This window comes from Danio rerio, chromosome 13 (assembly GCF_049306965.1).
Source record: "Danio rerio strain Tuebingen ecotype United States chromosome 13, GRCz12tu, whole genome shotgun sequence".
Classification (NCBI taxonomy): domain Eukaryota; kingdom Metazoa; phylum Chordata; class Actinopteri; order Cypriniformes; family Danionidae; genus Danio; species Danio rerio.
This window is the reverse complement of record NC_133188.1, coordinates 47,842,944-47,870,137: the sequence shown is the minus strand read 5'-3', so window position 1 is coordinate 47,870,137 and position 27,194 is coordinate 47,842,944. Positions and strand designations below refer to the sequence as shown.

The following is a 27,194-nucleotide window of genomic DNA, read 5'->3' as shown; positions in this document are numbered from 1 at the left end:
TATGAAAAAAAATTTAATATTAAGGATATATATAGGATATATATATATATATATATATATATATATATATATATATATATATATATATATATATTCGCTGTAAATAGCGAATGCGCTCTTGGCGCGATGCAGCTGACTCTAAAAGGGAATGGGAGATGAGACTCTAATTGGTTTATTCTCAAAACACACCTATAACTCATTAAGAAAATAAACTCAACCCTTTTAGACCATGCGCCGCGGCGCAAGGCAGATTTTCTGTCCTTAAATTAGCAAAAACGCGTTCTGACATGCTCTGAAAGCTTTTGCGCCCTGCGTTTTGCGCTTTGCGCATGGACCGTCAAAATAGAGCCCATAGACTTAGCAGTGTCCTAGACTTAGAGTGTGTTGTTGCCTTGTGTCTGCTGTATCTGGTCCTGTCTGGATCAAAAAGTTGCAAGTGAACACATCAAACAAACGCCATATAAAACCGTCTGTGTCTTCCTGAGAGGATACTCGCAGGTGTCAGTACATTCAACGTGCAACTCCAACCAAACACATCTTAACACCATCTATTAACAAACCAATGCATTACACAATCATAATAGAAAGTTAAGCAGAACCATTGGATTTACAAAGGAGTACAATATTTAGAGCTGCGTCTGGAATTTGCGGTCACTGTCTGCTGATGTTGTTCAGACAGATTTACATGAGTTTATTAGGATGCGGTTTGTACTTGGAGTCGGCCACTTTGTCAAAGTACCATCTGTTTGCTCTGGTAATGTTGTTGTGCAGCACTTCTCCGGCGTGTTATTCATTTATATCTGCTGTTCCTGAATAAGTAAAGATGTGAAGGCTGGCTGGACCCGTCTGCTTTTATCTTCTATGTGTTCTTGTCATAGACTCCACGGATGAAAGTTTTAGCAACACTTGTGAATCTGTGTCTGTTTTAATGTTCAGAGCCAGAGCTTCATTTGAGGCACTACAAAAGTTTGCTCTGGCTCCCTCCCCGTCTCGCTTTCTGTTCCAAAGTGCAGCTGAATTATATATCAGCTTCCCTTAAGCACAAAGTCAGAGTAATCATTTAATGCATGAGTCATAAAGGTGCCACTTGGCCCCACTGCCTTCCATCATCCCAGTGTGTGTGTGTGTGTGTGTGTGTGTGTGTGTGTGTGTGTGTGTGTGTGTATGTTTGTATTCAGTGTCTGTGACAGACATTTTAGCACTGACATTTATAATAAGCGCTCTAAAATGTACTTGTCTTGCTGCACTCAGACCCACAGAAAACATTCATGTGTGTGGAGTACTGATCATTTTATTTTATTTATTTTATTTTATATTTTTATTTTTTAATTTTTTATTATTTTATTTTGTAGTTTATGAACTAGTCATAATAATAATAATAATAATAATAATAATAATAATAATAATAATAATAATAATAATAATAATAATAACAACAACAAAAACAACAACAACAGAAACCATTATAATAATTATTATTATTATTATTATTATTATTACTATTAATGATAATAATAAAAATAAATAGTAGTAGTAATAATAATAATAGTAATAATAATAATAATATTAATAATAGGCGGCACAGTAGATAGTGCTGTCGCCTCACAGCAAGAAGGTCGCTGGTTCGAGCCTCGGCTGGGTCAGTTGGCATTTCTGTGTGGAGTTTGCATGTTTTCCCTGCGTTCGCATGGGTTTCCTCCGGGTGCTCCGGTTTTCCCCACAGTCCAAAGACATGCAGTACAGGTGAATTGGGTAGCCTAAATTGTCCGTAGTGTATGAGTGTGAGTGAGTGTGTATGGATGTTTCCCAGAGATGGGTTGCGGCTGAAAAGGCATCCGCGGCGTAAAATAAGTGGTGGATAAGTTGGCGGTTTATTCAGCTGTGGCGACCCCGGATTAATAAAATGATTAAGCCAAAAAGAAAAGGAATGAATGAATGAATAAATAATAAAAAAAATAATTATTATTATTAATATTATACAACAATAAAATAAATCATAATATTAGTATTTTTATTATTATTGTTATTGTTATTATTATTATTTTTATAAAATATATAAAGAAAAATAAATAATCATGATAATAATAATAATGATGATAATAACAACAACAACAACAACAACAACAATAATAATAATAATAATAATAATAATAATAATAATAATGGTAATAATAATAATAATAATAATAATAATAATAATAATAATAATAATAATAGTATTATTATTATTATTATTATTATTATTATTATAGTAATAATAATATTATTATTATAATTATTATTCAGACATGCCCTTAATGCTTTTGCGTCCTGCGCTTTGGACTTTGCACCTGGATTGTCAAAATAGAGCCCTAAATATTCTTAAAATGAAGATAATGATACTAAAATCTAAAAAAGTATTATTTTATTTTCACGAGACCTTCAAGACTATCATAGTGACAAAAAACCTGAATATATATCATCACAGGGACTTTAAATGAAACACCAGTCTCAAGTTTCTTCTGAGATGCCAGGAGAGTGATTGTTTTTGAGTAATGAGGATTTTCTTTGAACATAAATATTTGATTGATAACCAGTATGATTGGTTGGTGTTATAAAGTTACTGGTCTTTAGAAAGGAGGAGGCAGAGCACTGAAAAACTTTTAAATGATTTATTAATGGAAAAATAAAACAAACAGATGGCAGCTCCTGAAAAAGACCGTCACCAAACTGAAAGCAAAAGTAAAATGAAGTGTCCAGGCCTTTCCATTGCTATCTCCCCTCTTTTTGTAATCCACAGCTTCTGTGTGGTACTCGAGGCTTCACATTATAACTTAAGCACCGGCCTCATCCCGTTACCACAGCTCTCAGCTACGCCCACTTGCTACAGTAGGGATTATGGATTTTCTGTGCTTGTGATCTCGGTTTCTGTAAGCGGTGCTCTGTTTTGGTGTTTCTGCAGGTACGCTCAATGTTCTGATGCGGGTGACCAGCATCGCCATTGTGGACTCAGCTGTCTGGACTCTCTCTGGGCACCAGGGGGCTGAATGGAGGAAAGCTAACGCTGAGCTTTATCCGAGCGGGCCATTCCAGGTATGACTGTTCAGGTGTGCAGATGTGAATGCATGTTTTATTTAACATGTGGACATGCTGTATGCAGGCCTGGGACATGCATCACATGTCTTGCTAGAGAGGGTTAGAAAAATATTGTTATTAGCATTTTTTTTTTTTTTTTTTTTGTGGTGGTGGTGGTGGTGGTAGTTTTTTAAAGCTTCATTCTTGTGATTGGCGGTATTAAGCAATTGTTCAAACTGACCAAAAAGCAAAGCAAAATGGCTCATAAATCACACAGAATGAAGGATTTTGACAATGTAAAATTGCAGATTGTTTTCTTGTGGTTTTGGGGTATTTCTGTGTGGAGTTTGCATGTTCTCCGTGTGTTGGCGTGGGTTTTTTCTTGGTGCTTCGGTTTCCCCCACAACCCAAACACATGTGCTATGGAAGAATTGAATGACCTAAATTGTCCGTAGAGTATGTGTGTGAATGCAAGTGTATGGGTGTTTCCCAGTAATAAATGAAAGTCCTCATAAAAATAGCTGTACAAGTTGTGTTTGTGTGTAATGTGTATGACTGTATGGGTCTAGCAGGGTTTAATGTGTGTGTGTTTGTGTTTGTGTGGTTCGAGCGATTGGTGGAGGCAAATATGTGTGTATATAATGTGTATGTGTGTGTTTGTTGTGTATGATTGTAGGGGTCTATGGGGGGTATGATGTGTGTGTGTATGTGTGTGTGTGTGTGTGTGTGTGTGTGTGTGTGTGTGTGCATGTTTGTATAATGCATCTCATTGTAGGGGTCTATGGGTGTCTATGACATGCATGTGTGTGTGTTTGTGTGTTTTGTGTATGATTGTCAGGGTCTATAGGGGAGTATTATGTGCATGAGTGTGTGTCTGTTTGTAGGGGTCTATAGGGGAGTAATATGTGCATGACAATGTGTGTGTGGTAGTAGTGGTCTATAGGGGAGAGTATTATGTGCATGTGTGTTTGTTGTGTTTGAAGGGGTCTATAGGGGAGTATTATCGGCATGAGTGTGTGTGTGTGTGTGTGTGTGTGTGTGTGTTTGTGATTGAAGGGGTCTAAAGGGAAGTATTATCTGCATGAGACAGTGTGTGTGTATGTGTGTCTTTGTGTGTGTGTTTGTGTTTGAAGGGGTCTATAGGGGAGTATTATCTGCATGAGAGAGTGTGTGTGTGTGTTTGTGTTTAACGGGGGTCTATAGGGGAGTATTATGTGCATAAGAGTGTTTGTTGGGGTCTATAGGGGTATATTATGTGTGTGTGTGTTTGTGTGTGCGTGCATGTGTTTGTAGGAGTCTAAAATGGAGAATTATATGCATAATTATGTGTGTGAATGACTGAGTGTGTGTGGGTGTGCCTTTGTCTGTGCGTGTGTGTTTAGGGGTCTACAGAGGAGTATTGTGCATGAGTGCACGTGTGTTTGTGTGTGTGTGTGTGTGTGTGTGTGTGTGTGTGTTTCTAGGGGTCTATTATGTTCATGTGTGTGTTTGTATGAGTCTATGGGGCTCTGTGTGTGTGTGATTGAGTAAGCGCTGAGTCGTGCTGCTGTCCTCCAGAGCGCTGTTTTCTGCTGAGTCGAGCTCTCAGCACAACAGCTGCAGAAACCAGGAGACGTTTTACTGCTCATCACTGAGGAGAAACGCTGCTGGAGAGAGAAAATGACAAATTGAAAGAGCTTGGAAAAAAGAGTGGAGATTTATACAGTGAAGAAAATGGAGAGAGAAGGGCAGAAAAAGATGAACACCACACGTAATAGGAATGGAAATGAAGACAGATAATTCATTGGGAAAAAGAGCGAGGGAGTTTACAGGTAAATGGGACACACTTAAGCCTGGGCTCATTGGTCCTGGTCCTGTCAGATTATTTTAATGTCCGCTTGAGCTACCCTCATTCTTTCCACACCACACTGCTTAAAGACAACAAGAAATTGCCTTTGCGAAGCATTTGACTTCAATTATGTGATAAATTCACGGGTGAAATGGAATATTTAGTATGAGCGATGTAGGACAGGACTTGATTTCATCCTCTGGGGTTTGATTGGATCTGGAAATTAGGCTATAGTGTGATGTACTGATGTTGTTTTACTTCACCCTTGTGAATTAAAACAGAAGAAAAAATCGTTATTTTATTTTATTAAGGATTATGAAAACATTAAGGGTGCTTTCACTCCTAGTTGGCGTTGTTCGTTTGGCATATGTGAAACCAGCAACCGTGCTCGGATTCATGCTAAATCAATCAGTTCGAGATCGCCAGAATGAGGTGGTCTCGGCTCGATTGAAAAGAACTCTGGAGCGGATCGATTGTAGAGAGAAAGCAAAAATATCCGAGCCCGGCTATATCACAGTGTATTATGGATATGTAATAGGCGTACAGCTATATGAAGAGAGAATTATGAGTAAGGCGGGAGGTCATTCTACCGGTAAATGTGCATTTCGTGTTAAATACGAAAGTGAAAGCAAACATTAACCGAACTGCAGTCTAGCCAAGGGCTATGCATGAGAGAGCATGGTTCCGCTACATTCATTCTTCCATGGCGTGGCGCCACGCCAAAATTGATCACGCCACGGCTACATTACAGCTTTTCATTCAAAACCTTCAGTCGTGTTTTTTTTTTTTTTAAAGCAGTTGATAATCTCACCAAAACGTATTAAAAGGTTCGTGAATTATAACAACGCAAACTTTTCTGTAACCATAGTAGTGCTGTGCGTCAATTGTTTAACCCTTTGGGCTCTATTTTGGCGTCCTCTAATTTAAGGACGGGAAAATCCGCTTTGCGCTGTGGCGCATGGTCTAAAAGGCTTGAGTTTATTTTCATAATGAGTTATATGTGTGTTTTGAGAATAAACCAATCAGAGTCTCATCTCCCATTCCTTTTAAGAGCCTTGCGTCGCGCCACAAGCGCATTTGCTATTTACAGGACGTAAAGTAAGTGTAAGTGGACAAACTGAGCATTTTACAAGCGAACAGTTAACAGTTTTTTTTTTCAACAGAAAACAGTTAAACAGAGCATCTACCGCGCGAGAATGAGAGATAAATGATCTACTTTCGCTCTCGTGGATAGGGAAACCTTTATGCACAGACATCAATTAGCCTATAAATAATTAATTTTAGTTGATAAGCGCAAATATTTGTTACAAAACTATTTCTAAATTCAGTTGTAATTTCCAGCAAACGAATAAATGAACAATAATAACGAAGTGTGTTCAAAAACCTGAGTTATATCCTAAAACACATGATGTGCCCCATATGGTCTAAAACCTGCAGGTGGGCAAATCTAAGCTTGTTTTTAATAAAACAAATATAAATATGGATATAATAAATAATACTGCTAATAATAATAACATTATACAAAAGTAAATTGTTATGAATGAACTGAAAAAGCCTCCCGAGATGAAGAAGGCATGAAAGCAGTGTTTTTTTTAATATTTATGTAGGCTAGAAAATAATATGTTTTGTAATATTTTAATCCTTTATATTTATATCCTATATCTATTCTTATTATATCCTATATATATCCTTAATATTTACATTTTTTCATATGTAAAGATATTTGCCTATTGCTCTCTTGTGCATTAGACCAAAACTAACCCGGTCTAAACTCCGGCGCAGAGTTGCGCCTCGCTTACACACTGCTTAATACGCACAAGAGAGAATTGGCAAATATCTTTACTTATGAAAAAAAATTTAATATTAAGGATATATATAGGATATATATATATATTCGCTGTAAATAGCGAATGCGCTCTTGGCGCGATGCAGCTGACTCTTAAAGGGAATGGGAGATGAGACTCTAATTGGTTTATTCTCAAAACACACCTATAACTCATTAAGAAAATAAACTCAACCCTTTTAGACCATGCGCCTTGGCGCAAGGCAGATATTCCGTCCTTAAATTAGCAAAAACGCGTTCTGACATGCTCTGAAAGCTTTTGCGCCCTGCGTTTTGCGCTTTGTGCATGGACCGCCAAAATAGAGCCCACAGACTTAGCAGTGTCCTAGACTTAGAGTGTGTTGTTGCCTTGTGTCTGCTGTATCTGGTCCTGGCTGGATTTTACAAGCGAACAGTTAACAGTTTTTTTTTTCAACAGAAAACAGTTAAACAGAGCATCTACCGCGCGAGAATGAGAGATAAATGATCTACTTTCGCTCTCGTGGATAGGGAAACCTTTATGCACAGACATCAATTAGCCTATAAATAATAAATTTTAGTTGATAAGCGCAAATATTTGTTACAAAACTATTTCTAAATTCAGTTGTAATTTCCAGCAAACGAATAAATGAACAATAATAACAAAGTGTGTTCAAAAACCTGAGTTATATCCTACAACACATGCTGTGCCCCATATGGTCTAAAACCTGCAGGTGGGCAAATCTAAGCTTGTTTTTAATAAAACATATAAATATGGATATAATAAATAATACTGCTAATAATAATAACATTATACAAAAGTAAATTGTTATGAATGAACTGAAAAAGCCTCCCTCCTGTTTTTTTAATATTTATGTAGGCTAGAAAATAATATGTTTTGTAATATTTTAATCCTTCATATTTATATCCTATATCTATTCTTATTATATCCTATATATATCCTTAATATTTTAATTTTTTCATATGTAAAGATATTTGCGTATTGCTCTACATATTGTGTGTATTGAGCAGTGTAAGCGACGCGCAACTCTGCGCTGGAGTTTATACCGGGTTTGTTTTGGTCTATTGAAAAATCTATTATAGTTTCTCAAAATAGCAATGCGCTAGAAATGCGTCTCAGAACGTCTTGCTTTTTAGACCAGAACGCTTATGGGCGCATATATGAGCACAAATGCATTTGCTATTTAAAGAGCGTAGCGCAACGCCTTAAAATGACTCTTGCGCCACGTTGAAACTAGCAAACAAGTATTGCGTCGCGCCTTGCGACACATTGCGCCGGGTGTATGATAGGGCCCTTTAAGGTTATGTGCTGGCTGACTGACTGACTGACTGGCTGACTGACATGTAAGTGATGCATGAGGCCAGCAAAAACAACAAATAGCCGTTTCACTTTACTCCAGGATGCATTAATGCAGCCCTGTAGGTCTATTGGAGACATTCATAAATATTCCTAGGAAATCTTATAAATGTTGGAGTCATACTTGCTACACAAACGCACTAAATCGCGCTTCAGCAGCGTCTATTTGAGAGCGCACAAGAAGATCTACGCTTGAGCAGCATATATTTGAGAGCGCACAAGAAGATCTACGCTTGAGCAGCGTATATTTGAGGGCGTGCAAGAAGTTTTGTGCACGAGCAGAGGAAATCGGCGCGCAAGCAAAGAGATTTGCATGCTCGGCCATTAGATAAATGCGATCTCGACTTTTGTCATTGAAATAACGCCACAGGTAGTTGGTAGATCTGTGTAAAACAGGCCTGCCGCCACAGCTGGAAAAAATCCTAGAGGAAACACTGGAGAGTCTTACCTCTGATTTATATCTGGTGACGACATCTGTGGGCGTCACCATTCAAAATGAAAGCGCAGCTTTCCGCTTATAATGTCTTATTGCTCATCGCCATAAGTTAAAATAGGGAAGCATGACAGCAAGGGTGCTGTGAATCGATTCAGTTGTTTAAAATTGTTACATTGTTGCTCTTTGTTCTTGGTGCGGTTCACTTTCACACGGGAAAGTTTCTAAACGGACCAAAAGAGCTAAAACAAGTCATGTGTGTGTAAACTCTCCTCACATTGGTCAGAGTTACATGGTATTTTTGCAGACTCCCGCTCAGCTGTCAGGGGGATGGTAGTGGTTTGGTGGTGTTAGACAGGGTGCGCATGACGTGTCTTTTGACGTGTTTGTAGGCATCCGGGAGTCTCTGTGCATTTGCGCGAGCATCGCAAAACTTCCGGGAGACTTGGGATGTCTGGAATGACCTCCCGCCCTACTCTTAATTCTCTCTTCATATAGCCGTATGCCTATTACATATCAATAAAATACTGTGATATAGCCGGGCTCGGATCGTATTGCTTTCTCAGTACAATCGATTCGCTCCAGAGTTTGTTTCAATCGAGCCGAGACCACCTCATTAAAGCAAATTTTCAGAGCGATTGTTTTGGCACGGATCCAAGCGCGATTAGTGGTGTCACATATGCCAAATGAACCGCGATAACTGGGCAAACGACACAGGTTCCGAAACAAAAGTCTGGGTGTGAAAGCACTCTAAGACTCTTGACAAATGATAAACTGTTCACAGTAAGAGTCTAAAAAGAAAAGAAAATACAAAATGGTTCATAAAGGTTGTTTTCAAATGACATCATTGATGAGGCTCGAGAAGGTAAAGTCTAGATCCAATATGCGGCCGGCCGGAAGTGCGATATGCACATTATTAAAGCAGCATTTTTTTTTATGACACTGTATAACTATAATTTATATTTTTACAGTACTGAGAGGGTTGGGTTTAGGGTTGGGGTGGGGGTAACCGTTAAAAAATAAATTTTATTGGGTAATTTAATAGATAACATAACTAATACTCAGTACAACAACTGATTTTACATTACTGTGACGGTTGGGTTTAGGGTTGGGTGTTGGGGTAGACGTTAATAAAATACAACAAATGAGAAATTTAATAAATAATAGAAATAATTCTCGTTAACTTCCGGCCGCAAACGTATCCGCTCTAGCAACAACCGCTCGGGAATCAGGCAGGAAATGATTTTTCTTCATAAGAATCACTTTCGGAACATCAAAATGTTTCTGTTTCATGTTGTTTATAATTGTTTAAGGGCGTACTCACACTATTCCTTGAACCAGGCCAAACTCGCTTGTCCTCCCTCCTGTCTCCCCCGACGGCCCGCAATCATAATGCATTGGGCCTGAGCACACTTATGTCATCGATGATGCACTGTTCAGTTTAGGAAGCGCTCTCGCTCAGCACAGTGGACATTTCTTTATACCGTTTTAGTTGTTTGGGATGCGGTGACCAAGCTCAGCTCCATCTTGGAACGTTAGGGTGGGCCATGTGATAATCCAGGTGGGCCAAAAAAGTGTATGTATATATAAGGGATGTGTGTTTGGTAATGTACGCTGAGAGGTGTGATGCGCAAAGAATGCTTAACAAGTAATGAATTCACTAGATGCTAATGCTTAATAAATGATTCCTAGTGTGTAGTTCTTGTACAGTGTTACCAAATAATTTTAATTGAACAGGAGGGCTGATAATTCTGACTTTACCTATAAAAAGTATATGATTTCTTTTTCCTCACTGACTCAAGCTTAGTTTTAGTTTCAGTCTTTCCTCCTCTATCCGTATGGTCTCTTTGGTCTCTCTCAGTAATGCGGTGTATTTGACACTTGAAGAGGTAAACAGATCCTCTGATTCTCGTCCAGGTCCCCGCAGGCCTCCATCAATCGATGCTAAAGAGCGATCCAGCGTTCCTGGACAGTCAAGAGTTGACAAGTGTGTGTGTTTCTTCCGTCGGTCTGTTAGTTTTCTCTCTCTGTTCCTCCATCGACTCTCGACATGTGGATGGACTGACTGCAGAGGTTTTGCCGAGAAGAATTAGCATCATTTTCACGCAGGATCTCAGAGAAAAAAGCCAGTGTTTTTTCTTCTTTGCATGGTTGCGTGAGGCGTCTCTCCCATCGCTAAGCCTGATGGATCAAGCAGAATCACAGCAGCGTTACTTTATCCCAAGGCTTTACTCCACTGTGTGAATCCATTACACGGCAGCATGTTTGAGGTTAAGCTGAGCGCGGATGATAGTCCAAGGATCTAACAGACCTCACAGCGTTAAGATGTTGATAAATAAGGCAGGAGACGAGAACTCTTGCTTAATTAATAATGGTCATGGACAAAGAGATTTTCGGAATAAAAAAAAAATGCTATATTTATATTCCCCAGTCCATTAGAGTGTACACTCACTGGCCACTTCGTTAGGTACACCTTACTAGTATCGGGTTGGACCCCCTTTTGCCTTCAGAACTGCCTTAATCCTTCGTGGCATAGATTCAACAAGGTACTGGAAATTTTCCTCAGAGATTTTGCTCCATATTGACATGATAACTTCACACTGCTGATTTGTCGACTTCACATCCATGATGCGAATCTGCCGTTCCACCACATCCTAAAGGTGCTTTATTGGATTGAGATCTGGTGACTGTGGAGGCCATTTAAGTTCAGTGAACTCATTGTCATGTTCAAGAAACCAGTCTAAGATGATTCGCGCTTTATGACTTAAGAGAGATGAGTACACTGGTCATAAAGGGATTAAGTTAGCTTCATAATTTTTACAAATTTAAGTGGATTGAACGTAAAACAATTGAGTTGTTCCTCAAAAAACAACAAACAGCGTATTAATAGTGTTATTTCAACTAATTTTAAATAAGTAGTTTGAACAAGTAGCAAAAGTAATTTTTTTGGGTGCATGTATCAAACAATGTTGTCAGGCATTTTTGATCAAGCGTTATTTGATGACTATTTAGGCGAGTTTGGACACAACATTTGAATTATTTGGCATTTAAAATTTATATTTATACCAAATAGCATGACATTTCTAACAGATCGAAACAGAGTAACATTTAGATGGAATTTGAAATGAATTTGTTTTTACATAAATTCAGCATGTCCATATCAGTGAATGAAAAGGAAACACATTTCACCCATATTTTGACATTTTTATTTTCACAAAAGTATTTAGAACTTTAAACTACACACTTTTTAAAATGATTTTTTGAAAAGAATGTGACTGGATATAATTACAGCTCAGTCTCTTTATTAATCTGGGGTCGCCACAGCGGAATGAACCGCCAACTTATCCAGCACGTTTTACGCAGCGGATTCCCTTCCAGCTGCAATCCATGACTGGGAAACATCCATACACACTCATTCACTCACATGCATTATGGACAATTTTAGCTTACCCAATTTACTAATGCCACATGTCTTTGGACTTGTGGGGGGAATCCGGAGCACCCTGAAGAAACCCATGCCAACACGGGGAGAACATGCAAACTCTACACAAAAATGTCAACTGACCCAGCCGAGGCTCGAACCAGCGACCTTTTTGTTGTGTAGCAACAGGCTACCCACTGCGCCACTGCGTCTCCCCAATTCGGTTCATATTTACCACAGGTGTCAAACTCAGTTCCAAAAGGGCCACAGCTCTACACAGTTTAGTTCCAACCCTAATTAAACACACCTGATCAAACTAATTGAGCCCTCCAGGAACTGAGTTTGACACCCCTGATATATACAGTTGAAGTCAGAATTATTAGCCCCGCTAAATTACTATTTTCCCTGTTTATTTTTTCCCCAATTTCTGTTTAACGGAGAGAAGATTTTTTCAACACATTTCTAAACATAATAGTTTTAATGACTCATCTCTAATAACTGATTTATTTTATCTTTGCCATGATGACAGTACATAATATTTGACTAGATAATTTTTAAGACACTTCTATACAGCTTAAAGTGACATTATATGATTGATAAGCTCATGGATTGTGCTTGTTCTTGTTTCAGATGCTTGTTAAGGGCAGTTTGTGTTGTCCGTGTGAATGCCCAGTGTAGCTGTTTTCTTTTATAGAGCTCTTAAATGCCACCTGCCTGATACTGGGCTGTTTAACTCAACTATAAATATTACTACCACTGCCTCAGTAGAATACAGTTTATATATAGTTTAAATGCATATGAAACTTTACATCCTGCATTTCCAGAACTTTTATTTCAGTCAATGTGTCAGGCTGCAAGAACAAATGCTGTTTAGTGTACATGATTAGTTTTCTTACCTGAAAGTTAACCAAACCACTAATACTAATTATTAAAATAATTGCTCCAGTTTCCCACACAGTCCAAAGACATGCGCTATAGGTGAAATTGTCTGTAGTGTATGTGTGTGAATGAGAGTATATGGATGTTTCCCAGTGATGGCTTGCAGCTGGAAGGGCATCTGCTGCATAAAACATGCTGGATAAGTTGGCGGTTCATTCCGCTGTGGCGACCACAGATTAATAAAGGGACTAAGCCGAAAAGAAAATGGATGAATAAATGAATGAATGAATTGTTTTTTTGAATGAATGAATTGATTGAATGAATGAATGAATTTTTTTCCATTGTATACTTTTATTATTTAGGTAATTGTTTTTAGATTTATATTTTTTATGTGTATGTTTTATTTAAATAGTATGTATACACTTTAAAAATACCCATAAATTAACAATTCTCCATATTTTAAAATTCATGTTTTTTATTATTAATGATTTGTTTATGCTTTTAAATTGAATTGTGTGAACTTGATCTTTCCTCAAACAACTTCTGAGATTGCAAAGTTTAAAACAGTGACTTTTATTGACATTTTAATAGTTTGATGTGGTATATTGTCTGGTTTGGTGTTTATTATACAATAACTCATAAATAATTATGATACGAAAATCTTGTAATAAACTGCAAGTACTTTTTCTGTTATTTTACAGACTTAATTCTTTAAATCTTATTTATTATACAATATTCATTCCTTTTTTTTACGGCTTAGTCCCTTTATTAATCCGGGGTTGCCACAGTGGAATGAACCGCCAACAGCAATACCTACTGCGCCATCACGTCACCATTATACAATATATACTGTATAAAATCACAAAATAAATGTATAGTCACTTTGATAAAATGCAGAGTTGAATATTCCCCAATTAAAATATGAAACACTGGAACTGTAAATAATAAAAAATTAACTGTAACTATATATATATATATATATATATATATATATATATATATATATATATATATATATATATATATAAATAAATTTATTCATTTTCTTTTCGGCTTATTACCTTTATTATTCTGGAGTTGCCACAGCGTAATGAACTGCCAACTTATCCAGCATGTTTTACGCAGCAGATGCCCTTCCAGCTACAACCCATCTCTAGGAAACATCCATACATTCTCATTTACACATATACACTACGGTCAATTTAGACAATTTAGATCAATGGTCACCAAACTTGTTCCTGGAGGGCCGGTGTCCTGCAGATTTTAGCTCCAACCCTAATCAAACACACCTGAACAAGCTAATCAAGCTCTTACTAGGTATACTAGAAACATCCAGGCAGGTGTGTTGATGCAAGTTGGAGCTAAACCCTGCAGGGACACCGGCCCTCCAGGACCAAGATTGGTGATTTAGATCATGCTAGCCTCTGCGCCACTGTGACGCCCCATTATTATCATTTATATATATATATATATATATATATATATATATATATATATATATATATATATATATATATATATATATATATATATATATATATATATTTTTTTTTTTTTTTTTTTTTTTTTTTTTGAGTATATGGTAACACTAGTTAAAGTAACCAATTCGCACTATTACCAATTAGCTAAGGCCAGAAATATTCTGCAGATATTTTCTGCTGTTTTGGTGCAGAATTTGATACAAAATGTTTGGATTAATGCTAAATAAATATAAGAGTTACTAAAAACATAAACATGGAATAATAAAATAACTTTACATTTTTATTTTAGGGTTAAATCCAAGTCTAATTAGAACCACTTGTTTGGTAAACAAAGTCAGGTTATTATTCAGTAAAATATACAGTTGAAGTCAGAATTATTAGCCCCCCTGAATTATTAGCCCCCCTGAATTATTAGACCCCCTGAATTATTAGACCCCCTGTTTCTGTTTAAAGGTGAGAAGATGTTTTCAACACACTTCTAATCAAAATAGTTTTAATAAATCATTTCTAAACACTGATTAATTTTATCTTTGCCGTGAGGACGGTAAATAATATTCGACTAGATATTCTTCAAGACGCTTCTATACAGCTTAAAGTGACATTTAAAGGCTTCACTAGGTTAAAATGTTTTACTAGGCAGGTTAGGGAATTTAGGCAAGTTATTGTATAACAATGGTTTGTTCTGTAGACTATTGAAAAAAAAATAGCTTAAAGGGGGTAATAATTTTGACCTTAAAATGGTGTTTATAAAATGATTTACTGCTTTTATTTTAGCACAAATAAAACAAATAAGACTTTTTCCAGAAAAAAAAATATTATCAAACATACTGTGAACATTTTCTTGCCCTGGTAAACAATTATTGAAATATTTAAAAAAGGAAAAAAAATTCAAAAGGGGGCTAATAGTTCTGACTTCAACTGTATATGATATTACTTAAAATATAACTGTGTTCTGCATAATATAAATCATATTTTAAACATTTGCATATTATTCAACGCAGTTGACCAATCACAACAGACTGGGTCATCAGACCAATCAGCATAGATTAGCATCGCGCTAAAGAGGGTTTTGGTTACAAGTGAATCGCTGAATGAATAACAAGGGAATGGCTGGGATAATTAGGTAAAAGTAAATGCATATTATAAGACAACAAAAGTTTGATCCTGCATGCATTTCAGCCTGTTGTTGGAGACCACCAAAACCAAAATATGACCTGCTTAATGCATAATAGGGGCTTTTTAAAGTTCGAGTTAGGGCAATGTTTTTCAAATGAAGTCCCTGAATATCAGAGAATTGAAGGTGTTTTTCTTTTTCTTTTTTACCAATAGGAAAGCACCTAGCAACAATCCAGAGCACCATAGCAACTACAGTATCAACAAACTAAAAACCGCCCACACTCTTTGGTGACTTTTGCATTGGGAATCGCTACAATTTCCCTCTGAAAATGTCAAAATGGAGTGTACAGTCTGCAGTTTATCTTGGCGCATCTCTAAGTTCTTTTTCTCCACGTCTTAATGGAAAAGGTCACAGCAGGCGGAAGCGTTTTGTACGGCCGTGTGAAAGATGCCAGCAGGGAAACAAGATGATGACAAAAGCGCAAGAGCTTCACAAAGGAAGAGTTCAGGGAGCGAGGGAGGGCCTGCTAATTAGCTTTGCTTAATTATGATTTTCTGAAAAGATTGAGAGAAGAGCAGAGAAAAGCGTCCACTCCGCGCGCTCGCTGATCCATTTTCACACAGCCCTTTAAGCTCTTTCCTCATCAGCTCCTCTTTTCTCTTTATCCTCTTTATCGCCGGCTGGTTTCTCTGCTGATGCTTTCAGCTCTTTGTCGTGTTTGTTATCCATTAACCTCTCCTCTCTGTGCACTGTAAAATTTCCCATCACTCTCACCTCTCGCTTCTCCATATAGCGGTCGCTTGATGAAATTCGGTGGTCGACGAGTCTCCATTACAGCCAAAACACAGCATTCAGCTCTCACTTCCTTCCTTACAGAATCACATGTACACATCTCAAATACATTAAAATCTAAATAATAATAATAAGAAGAAGAAGAAGTAGAAGAAGAAGAAGAAGAAGAAGAATTGCGTAAAATAAATAGTTACAATTATGGAACCATTAACTTTCCTTAAACAACTTTTAAACTTTTGATAAAGTGACTTTCATTGACATTTATAATTGTTTGAAGTGATTTATTGGCTGCGTCTGAAATCTCATACTTCCATACTTTATAGTACGCCAAAAACAGTATGCAAGCTGAGTAGTATGTACGAATAGAATACAAAAAAAACAGTATACGAGAAGTACCTGGATGACCTACTACATCCGGTGAGATTCTGAAATGTGCATCCAATGCACGCTATGCTATCCCCTGATGTTCTGCATCCAAAATCTCATACTTCCATACTATATAGTACGCTAAAAACAGTATGTTAGCCGAGTAGTATGTCGGAATAGAATTTGAAAAACAGTATGCAGGAAGTACTTGGAGGACCTATACTTCTGGCGAGATTCTGAATTGTCTATCCGATGCACGCTATGCTATCCCATGAAATGCTGCATCCAAAATCTCATACTTCCATACTATATAGTATACTAAAAAAAACGGTATGTGAGCCGAGTAGTATGTTCGAATAGATTTGAAAAACAGTACAAGAGAAGTACCCGGATGACCTACTACTTTCGGCGATATTCTAAAGTGTTCATCCAATGCTTGCTACGCTATCCCCTGATGTTCTGCATCTGAAATCTCATACTTCCAAACTATATAGTCGCTAAAAACAGTATGTTAGCTGAGTAGTATGTCGAAATAGAATTTAAAAAACATTATGCGGGAAGTACTTGGATGACCTACTACTTCCGGCGAGATTCTGAAGTGTCTATCCGATGCACTCTACGCTATCCCATGATGTTCTGCATCCAAAATCTCAAACTTCCATACTATATAGTATGCTAAAAACAGTATGTGAGCCGAGTAGTATATTTGAATAGATTTGAAAAAAATTATGAGAGAAGTACCCGCATGACCTACTACTTCCAGCAATATTCTGAAGTGTTCATCCGATGCTTGCTACGCTATCTCATGATGCACTGCATCCAAAATCTCATACTTTTATACTATATAGTACGCTAAAAACAGTATGCGAGCTGAGTAGTATGTCCGAATAGAGTTTGAAAAGCAATATGCAAGAAGTACCCAGATAACCTACTACTATCAGCGAGATTCTGAAGTGCGCATCGGATGCACACTACGTTATCCAAAATCTCATACTTCCATACTATATATCATGCTTAAAACAGCCGAGTAGAGTAGTATGTCCTAATAGATTTCGAAAAAGGCAAGTTCTGAAGTGTGCATCCAATGCACCCTAGGCTATCCTATGATGCAGCGCGAGAGAACTCCTGAATAAAAGTGAAGCGATACAACTGAGGTGGGTAGGTCAAGAGATCATGACCAAATGGTGGATGTAGTACGTCCGAGTTCCATTCATACTATTGACATTCATATGGTATAGAATTCTAATGGTCGAGTAGTAAATTTAAATGCAGTACCTACTGAGTAGTAGACAATTTCGGACGCAGCCATTGTCATGTTTGGCCTTAAATAGTAAATTACTGTATAAGAACCAATGACTGTAAAAAATATGGACGACGCGACAGCCCTTTTTCCCATTGAACGCCTTGAGGGCAAAACGCCTGCTTGACGGGCACAAACTGTCGCAAAAGACTGCTGAAATTGGAGCCAGACATGCGCAGAAGGATTGACTGATGGAGCCAGAGGAGGAGCCGCGAAAATGAGCGGAGTCGAGCTTCCAATCAAACGCTTTATGTAAAATCAACTACGCCCCTCGCATGCGCAAAGTAGTACTCGCATGCGGCAGCGCCTGCTCGCTCGGCCGCCGCATCTGGCTCGATTGACTCGGGCTGGAATTGGGTAGTGAGTCCAGGCATCCGGAGTAGGTCCAGCAGAGGTAACATTAGTCAGTCTGAGCTCTAAGAGATAAGTCTCCGGCAGGCGAGAATCTAGCCGGAACTGTGTTTTGCTATCTGGGTGGCTAGGCGTGTATCAGCAAACTAATAAAGCCCGAAAAAAGCCCTGAACTTAGCGAATAAACAGTGTTCCACCAGGATCATGTATGTCAGAAACTATAGTTTACTGCTGAACTCATTTTGTCATGGTAAAATAACACAGAAATCGAATAATAACATTTCAGTCTACTTCAGTCTCCTGCCGAAGCTCAGACGCCGCGCTTTGAGAAACTGTCAATCACAGCTGTCAATCACGATGACACGCCCAGCATTAAATTACTTCTAAAAACAAACTGTTCACAAAAATGAAGATCTGCACAATAACCAGTGCCTTAATCGACCAGAACTATCTTTCGGGACATTTTATTGCAAGTGTAATATTTTTTTTTTATTTGGGCTCAAGTCTCCTTCATTAACACGGAGGAGGCGGGCTTTATGACTTGTACTGCAGCCAGCCCCCAGGGGGCGATCTAACGGCCGAAACCTTCACTCAAACGTAGGCTTGCGGCACACTTGATAAGAACCTGGTAAAAACTGCCAGTGCTTTTATTTAGTTGTTGTTTTACAGATTTATATATTATTGCTTTTAAAAGGTATTATATCAAACTTCTAATATTTCAATAAAACTCTTTGTTAAAGTTTGTTAAAGAGTTAAATTTTCAACATTATAAGTCAACAAACTTTTTTTTAAATAAAATGTTTTCAAAACCTAATTTTTGTATTAAGACAATACTGTAAAAAGATGAATATTGTGACAATATTACAATTTAAAATAACCCTTCAAAATAGCTTAATTACTCCAGTCATCAATGTAAGATTATCTGTCAGAAAACACAATAATATGCAGATTTTTGCTTTTTTTCTGATTAACACTTTAGCTGAAGTACCAATTCTCACTATTAGGCAGTGACTTACTTGCCTTAATGAAATGTTGGCACTTTATTAGTACTTAAAAAGTACACATTCTACATGTTTTTATTCTACTTCCTTAATAACTTTCTTATAAGAGTTTATTGAGGCAAAAGTCTAGTGGTTTATTGATGGTGAGAATTGCATCTCAAAAAAAAAAAAAAAAAAAAAAATGACCATGATTTTTTAGCTATACATTTTTTGCAGGATTCTTTGATGAATTAAAAGTTTCGAACAAGAATTGACATGAATTATAAGCCACCATAGTGTTATATTTGATATCATCAATTTGATATCAATTCAATGCGCCTTAGTAAATTTAAGTATAGATAACGCTTTATTTTAATGAACAATTCATGCTATTAGCAAACCATTAAAGTGGTCCTATTATGCCCCTTTTTAAAAGGATAAGACCCTAGACCCTAAATGTGAAGTCTGTGACCCTTGTGCTATTTTGGTGACTGTCGCTTTAAATTCATATGAGATTGTGCTCTTTTTAAAAGAGGGATGTTACGCCCCGTGTGGCTCGGAGGATGAAAAAAGGCTTAACATAATTATGACAACCCAATTGTAAGAATTCCTCTGAGATGTTATGAATCAACACAGACAATGACGTGAATATTTCTATCACCCAAAATATATTTACAAATACGTACAATAAATGCAAAAAGCAAACAAACATACCTGATGAAACGAAGCAGAATAAGCGGTGCCAAAACAAAGAAAATGTCAAATTAAACACCAGCTGACTAATCCCTCCCCCATCTCTAAATAACTAGAGATATATGTAAATAAGAAAAAAACATCTTCAGCGTCACACGCCCCTTACTCAACTGCACTCACTGGAAAAAACATACAGATAGTAGCACCCGCTTCTAACCAAGTGGAATAACATAGAATCCGCTATGTGTGTGTAAAATGTAAGTCACGTGACATACTTCACTTTCACCTTCCTCTAAGTACTTTTAACTCACAAAAACTCTTTAAAGCGAACCAGAGCACAAGATAGGCAAAAATTTCACAAAAACAAACACAGCAGCAACAAGCAACATGGATCTCCCTCTCATCTGGGCTGTAGTGATGGGTCGTTTATGAACGATTCGTTCATTTTGAACGAATCTTCAATATGACTCGGGAACTAGGAGTCCTCTCAGGGAGTGATTCATTCATCCGCGAGTGCGCACATTTGTGCAGGTGATATTGTTCATTTCAAGTCTCGGGTTTGAGTCATTCTGTCACGTGATGAACGAACGATCATGGCTTAGACTGCGCATTGATTAAGATTATATGTGACTGTCAGCGTAACGTGAATGAACCCCTGACATTTGAAGACATGAAGAGGTGAGCTGAGCAAAGAGACAAAAATGCCTTCATAGACAAAAGAGCAGGTAAACATTGAATTATTATTTTCTCCATCTTATATTCTATTTATGACTTATTTGTCGTGCAATCAACCTTTTGGGCTAGGTGTAGATGTGTTTGGAAGCAATTCGTAACATTTTAATAATATTGTGGCAAATTCTACCAAATGAACAAAATGACTCGAAAAAAGATTCTTTCATCTCGATGAACGAGACTCAAAGATCCGAGTCAGTAAAATGATCCGAACTTCCCATCACTACTGGGCTAAGTCATCACTGGAGCGCTTAAATAACACCCATCCTCTTCTGATTGGTTCACGAAGAACTCTGCCAACCAATCGGAACACCTAGATTTCAGAAGTACAGCAGACAGCAAATAAAAACTGAAAGGGGAGAAGGGAACAACAGAGCAACACACCCAGGCATGTAACAATGGCAGAGCTTCAAATGCCTGTGTGACAGCATAGTGGCAGATTCTAAAACAAGACTAATGTCCTATGCTAATGAGGGAAAGATGGTCACTAATGGGTGGGGCTTTCCCCCTTTGATGACACGTACAAAGGGAAAATGTCAATCAAAGTGACTGTTTTAATCAAGTGTGAATATAAAAAATATATATAGACTAATAACTAATAATATATATGAACTAATAATATAAACTTTTACTGTTAGAAGCTGTTTATATTTACAGACTGTTACAACACTACTGTGTTTAAACCCTTTATAAAAGTTGCTTTTCCATAATAGGTCCTCTTTAACTAAGACGATTTGCTCAATAAAACTAGCTGCTTATCAGTAGGGCCAGACGGAATCTGCGGATGTTTTTAGCTATTTCTGCTGAGAGTTTTAATAAAATTCTGCGGAATTTTGCTGAATTATTTTGGGAGTATCCTAACTAAAACCTTAATATTCATTCATTCATTTTCTTGTCGGCTTAGTCCCTTTATTAATTCGGGGTCGCCTCAGCGGAATGAACTTATCCAGCAAGTTTTTACACAGCGGATGCCCTTCCAGCCGCAACCCATCTCTGGGAAATATCCACACACACATTCACACACACACACTCGTACACTACGGACAATTTAGCCTACCCAATTTACCTGTACCGCATGTTTTTTTCCGGGGGAAACCGGAGCACCTGAAGGAAACCCACGCGAAGGCAGGGAGAACATGCAAACTCCACACAGAAACGGCAACTGACCCGAGGTTCGATCCAACGACCTTCTTGCTGTGAGGTGACAGCACTACCTACTGCGCAACTGCCTCGCCCAAACCTTAATATATGAAATAAAAATAATATCTTCTTAACTTTTAAAATGCAAATCCAATTAGATTCACTTTATTTGGTAAATACAGCAAGTTTGTCATATAATACATCTAGTAAAATACGTGCAAACGTACAAATACTACTTTACAAACTGCATTGTACATAAATCAGATAAACATTTTCACATTAGTCAATAATATTACCGAAATTAATTAAAAAACTGAATAAATATAGATTTACACATTTAATCAAGTAAATAAACAGAATTAATGAAGGGCTAAAAATTTGCGGAAAATCTGCGGAATTCTGCGCACGCAGATTCCGGGTGAGCCTATTTATCAGCAGTTATTAAAGTAGTAGTTGATTAGATACAAGGTAGAATCAGAGACCCGATCATATGTTATAAATACTAATAAAGCCAATATCTAAATAATAGGCAGGTAATAAGCCAGTAGTGAACAGTGAGAATTCTTACTTAAACTAAGCGTTATTTATTGTTGCACCGAATAGACCCGCATCAATATTCAACATAACTTCACCTATATTGAATCCCACAGCAGACAGAAAGGCAGCATTTGGCTGAAGTTTTGTTTCTGCGCGCTCCTCCGTCTCTCCATCCTCAGCCGGTGTAATGAACAGGAGCTGGAGAGGCGTGTGTGTGTGTAAGCCTGCGCCTCTCAGACACCCCGAGTAATTGTTTCTCTCAGTCTCTACTGGCAAAAGCAGCTCATGTGTGAGAGGTGAACGGACTGTCATACCCTTAATGAGCTCAACCCACTAAAGTCAAGCCGAGCTCTGGAAGACATTTGCATTAACGAACAGAGACAAAAACACACACTTGGCCTCACCTACCAATTACTGCGGCGACCGGCTCTTTGTGTATGTTACGCGTGTGTTTTGTGCGAGCGTGTTTTTATGCATACAGTGACCTTGTGATTGCTGAAGTGCACGGAGAGTTGCTACAAGTGTGTGTGTGTGTGTGTTGGTAATGTTTGGATATATATTCAGGTGAGCGGGTTTGCTTTCCAAGCGCTGCTTGACTTTGCCCTAATGATGTCATGTCACTGGTGTCCACTGTGGCTCCGCAGCCAATTAACACAGACAGAGAGACTGTTTTACACACACAAGACAAATCAAATTACCCACCTGCCCTCATCCCTTGATCCCGCTCAGCCTCTGTTATTTATTCACAGGAGTGTGTGAATATGTGTGTGCGTATGAAAGCACATAGGTGAAGAGACGTTTGCTATCTTCACCTGGGGTCGAGTATGATAATATTAGAGAGTTGTTGTTGTTTTTAGGTTGGAGCATATGGAAGCTTGTTGCTGAATTGAAATTAAAGTAGGAGTTCATTACCACACACACACACACACACACACACACACTGTAAACAAATTGAATGACAAAAAGTCAACACAGCTTTCATTTTTCTTGCTTTAACCTTTGTTTTTACTGTAGAATCAGTCAATTATTGGCAAAAGTTTGCCAGTAAATTACTGTAAATCATACAGCAAAATACTATATTCACATTTACAGTAACATTTATCTTACTGTACACTGTAAAAACATGGCTGTGATTTCAACGGTAAAAAAACTGTAAAGATGCTACCGTACAAATCCGTAACCTGGTTAACGGTATGTTTCCGTAATATATACGGCCAATAATCGTAAATTGACTTTCCCAGAATTCCCTGCATGGCACATAACTTTCTATGCATTTTGTTGACATTAATATGGATCTTTTTAGTTGTTTCCCCATCAGTTATGTACATTAGAGATTTATGTTACGTCTAATGTTGATAAACGATGTTTATTTCATGACTTTAATTTCATGCTTGTTACCACACTGGTGTTTAGTAGTTGTGTGAATGACACTGAGCACCTTTTATATGCCGATACTCTTTTCTGCTTGTGGGAAAAGTTGATTGTGATGAGCATCGGTTCATTATGTAACTTCCTCAACACCACCTTCATGTGGGTGTGTTAACGTGTCTAACTGTGTAACAAAAGATGTGTAGATGTTGGTCATTGAAAATACAGACATATTACCTCTATAAATTAATAAAATACGGTAATTTACTGTAAAAATGAGAAATTACTTTTACGGTTAGTACTGTGCTTTTAACGGTAAAGTACTGGCAACCACAGCTGCCGTTTTTTTACCATAAATTTTACGGGTTTATTTTTTTTACAGTGTATATGTATTTACAGTATTCTATATCTACTCACTGTACAACTTTAAGGGTGCTTTCACATCTGTAGTTCGCTTCATTTGGTCCAGACCAAGGGTAAAAAATGATACATTGTTGCATTTTCTGCCGTCTTTGGGTCGTTTTCACACCACACTGCTGGCTTTGGTCCGAACCAGTTGAAACGAACCAAAATGCAGTCATCTGACAAAATCTACATCTCTCATTGGCCAGATGTTGTTTAACATATTTCCTAAACTGCTTATTGATTGGTCAGAATTCACGTGCAGGAAAATGCCAGTGAACTCCCGCAGGTAAACAAAACCTTTTACTATGAAGGGACGACTGCGCTGGTTGATTGTATCCCTGCTTTAGACAAACTATACATTATGAAAATGAAGCGCGGCCGCGGCTGGAAAACAGTGTTTAATGCATCGCTCGTCACCTCTGGTGCAGGTGTGAATTAATTTAGCTAAACTGCGACATGGTCATCTTGCGGAAATATTACCAACGATCCATCAGGTAATGTTTTCCCCTCTCTCTCTCTCTGTGTTGGTAAAGCGCTGTCAACAAATATTTTCCCTCCATATCCCATAATGCACAGCGCATCGGCCTACGACAGCTTAATTAGTCCAAAACGCGCAGTACTTTTTGCAGTTTTAGTACCATATTCTCACCACAAACGAACCGCTCCAGGGTTCGTTTGAAAGCGTACCGAGACCACCTCCTCACTCAGGTCTCGGTATGCTTATTTGGTCCACTTTTGGTGCGCACTCGAGTACGATTGCTGCATTCGCACCTGCCCAAACGAACCGTACCAAAAGGGGAAACGAACTCTAGTGCGATTCAATCGAACTAAATAAGGCAGGTGTGAAAGCACCCTAAAATGGAGTAACATACTGGATATCGGTCCTACAGTAAAATACAGTTCATATTACAGGTAAATACTGTGTAATTTACAGAAGTTGTTAACAGTGATATTTTAAGTTCATCAGGTTTAACCTAAATTCTTTAAGTAGTACAAAGTTTAATTGAATTGTTTCAGTGTAGTCAGTTTCATTAATGTAAGTTAAGATGACAAGAAAAGTTCATTTGATTCAACTAAAAAAGTTAAGGCAACAATAATTGTTTACAGTCTAAAGAAAAATATTTTGATACGTGATAGTCACCATTGACTTTCATAATAGGGGAAAATGCCTTGAAAGTGCCTGTGTGTGTGGATGAATGGGTCAAAAGTAAGTGCACTAAGAGAAGTTTGCTATCTTCACCTGGGGTCGAGTATGATAATAATAGAGTGTTTCATATTATAGATAATGTAAAGGTTATTAACTGTAAATAAAATAACTTTTTTTTTTCAAAAATGTCACTTAAGACAATTCTTTGTTTTTGTAGAACACAAAGGAAGATATATAGAAAATGTTGGTACTATATGAATAGTTGATGGTCGCTTTTGACTTCTAAAGTGGGGAAAAAAAGCTTATTTTTGCCATTTTTTCTTATTAAAAATTTATAAAAGTTTTTACCACAATTCAGTATAGCTCTTTACTATTTTTATATATATTTACAAAGTCATGTCTTATTATTTTTAAAAATACTGTGTGTGTGTGTGTGTACTGCTTTTCGTGATTTACAAGGACAACATTTTGTATAAGGATGTGTATGACCTCATTGTACTCTCTTAAGCTGGGTTATGATGTCCTCATAATTCAAATTGCTTAAAGATGTACTTAATGAGGTCTATTCACATTCAAATGATTAATGGGATTGGGGAAGGATCTATAAGTAGTGTTCGTTTTACAATATAAAATACATTATGCCTATGAAGTCCCCATAAATCACCAACACCAATGTTTATGTGTGTGCTGCTGTGAAGTGCAGTTAGTCTGAGTGTGACTCTGACATGGATCTGATTATAGGTCTCTGCGCTCGGCTTTAGAGCTGCTGATATTAAGCTGTCAATCAAATGCTGCTTACAAACACCAACAAAGAACATCACATTGCTATTTTAGAAACATCATTGCTATTATTATTATTATTATTTATTTTATTATCAGCATTTAAATTGATGTGCAATGCTGTGTTGGTTATCCTGTTTCTTACAGTTTTAATGTGCTGCAAAAACACTAGTGCTATATTCTATCCAGAATTGAATCGAGAATGGCTTTTAAATTGCTGTTTTGTTGAAATATAACACACTGCAGAGTTGTAATTTGAGTTTATATGAATCATTATAGATGTTTACACATATAAACAAATGGTTTTTGTTTGATCTTCCTGAAACATAGGATTTCTTTTCAGAAAGGTTAATATTGTTAACTAATTAAAGCACAATGCACATCACAAAGCATTTTCTTGATATATATAAATGTATATAAATATATTTATAAATGCTTATTGTACGACCTAAAAAAGCTTTAAATTGAGTGTGTTTTTTTAAAATGCTATATACTGTAGAGGTTGATTATATAAATCTAGAACTCAAGAAAAATATTTACACATACTCAACACATCTATTATTTATGTTTGTAAGAACTTCCTTAGCTTTTTATTATTATTAATGAATTAAATAATGTATGAATTAAGAGTTCATTCTATAATTTATTAAAATTCTCCATCATACATACCGTGCTCAGCATAAATGAGTACACCCTGTTTTGAAGATCAGTGAATGTAGTTAATATATTTTAGCTTATCTGAGCAAAACATATTTATTAAATTCATATATTTATTAAAATAATATTTTAGTCACCAAACATCTTTAGAAATAGAGTGATACTAAGTTTAAATCAATTTATTAGTTAATACATTAAATTAAATTAATTGCCAAATATTGAAAAATTTCAAAAAATTTTCAACAAAATTGCACTTTTTTTTTTTGTTTCTCTTGATTTTTGTTCTTTTTTTATTTTATTAAATATTTTTTTTCCCAAACACACATTCACTGGCCACTTTATCAGGTATGCCTTATTAGTACCGGGCTGGACCCCCTTTTGCCTTCAGAACTTCCTTAATCCTTCATGGCATAGATTCAACAAGATACTGTAAACATTCTTCAGAGATTTTGGTCCACATTGACATGATAGCATCACACAGTTGCTGCAGATTTGTCGATTGCTCATTCATGATGCCAATCTCCTGTTCCACCACATTCCAAAGGTGCTCTATT

General features: G+C 37.1%; 1 protein-coding gene across 3 annotated transcripts in view; it reads left to right on the top strand.

Annotated features, from left to right (window-relative positions):
* Positions 1 to 27,194, top strand: part of mdga1 (MAM domain containing glycosylphosphatidylinositol anchor 1) — a 406,307-nt gene that overhangs the window by 352,829 nt on the left and 26,284 nt on the right. For all 3 annotated transcript variants that reach the window (XM_073920291.1, XM_073920290.1, XM_073920292.1), the window contains exon 16: positions 2,942 to 3,072. In XM_073920291.1, the coding sequence (XP_073776392.1) occupies positions 2,942 to 3,072 (131 nt within the window). The remainder of the gene's footprint in view (positions 1 to 2,941; positions 3,073 to 27,194) is intronic.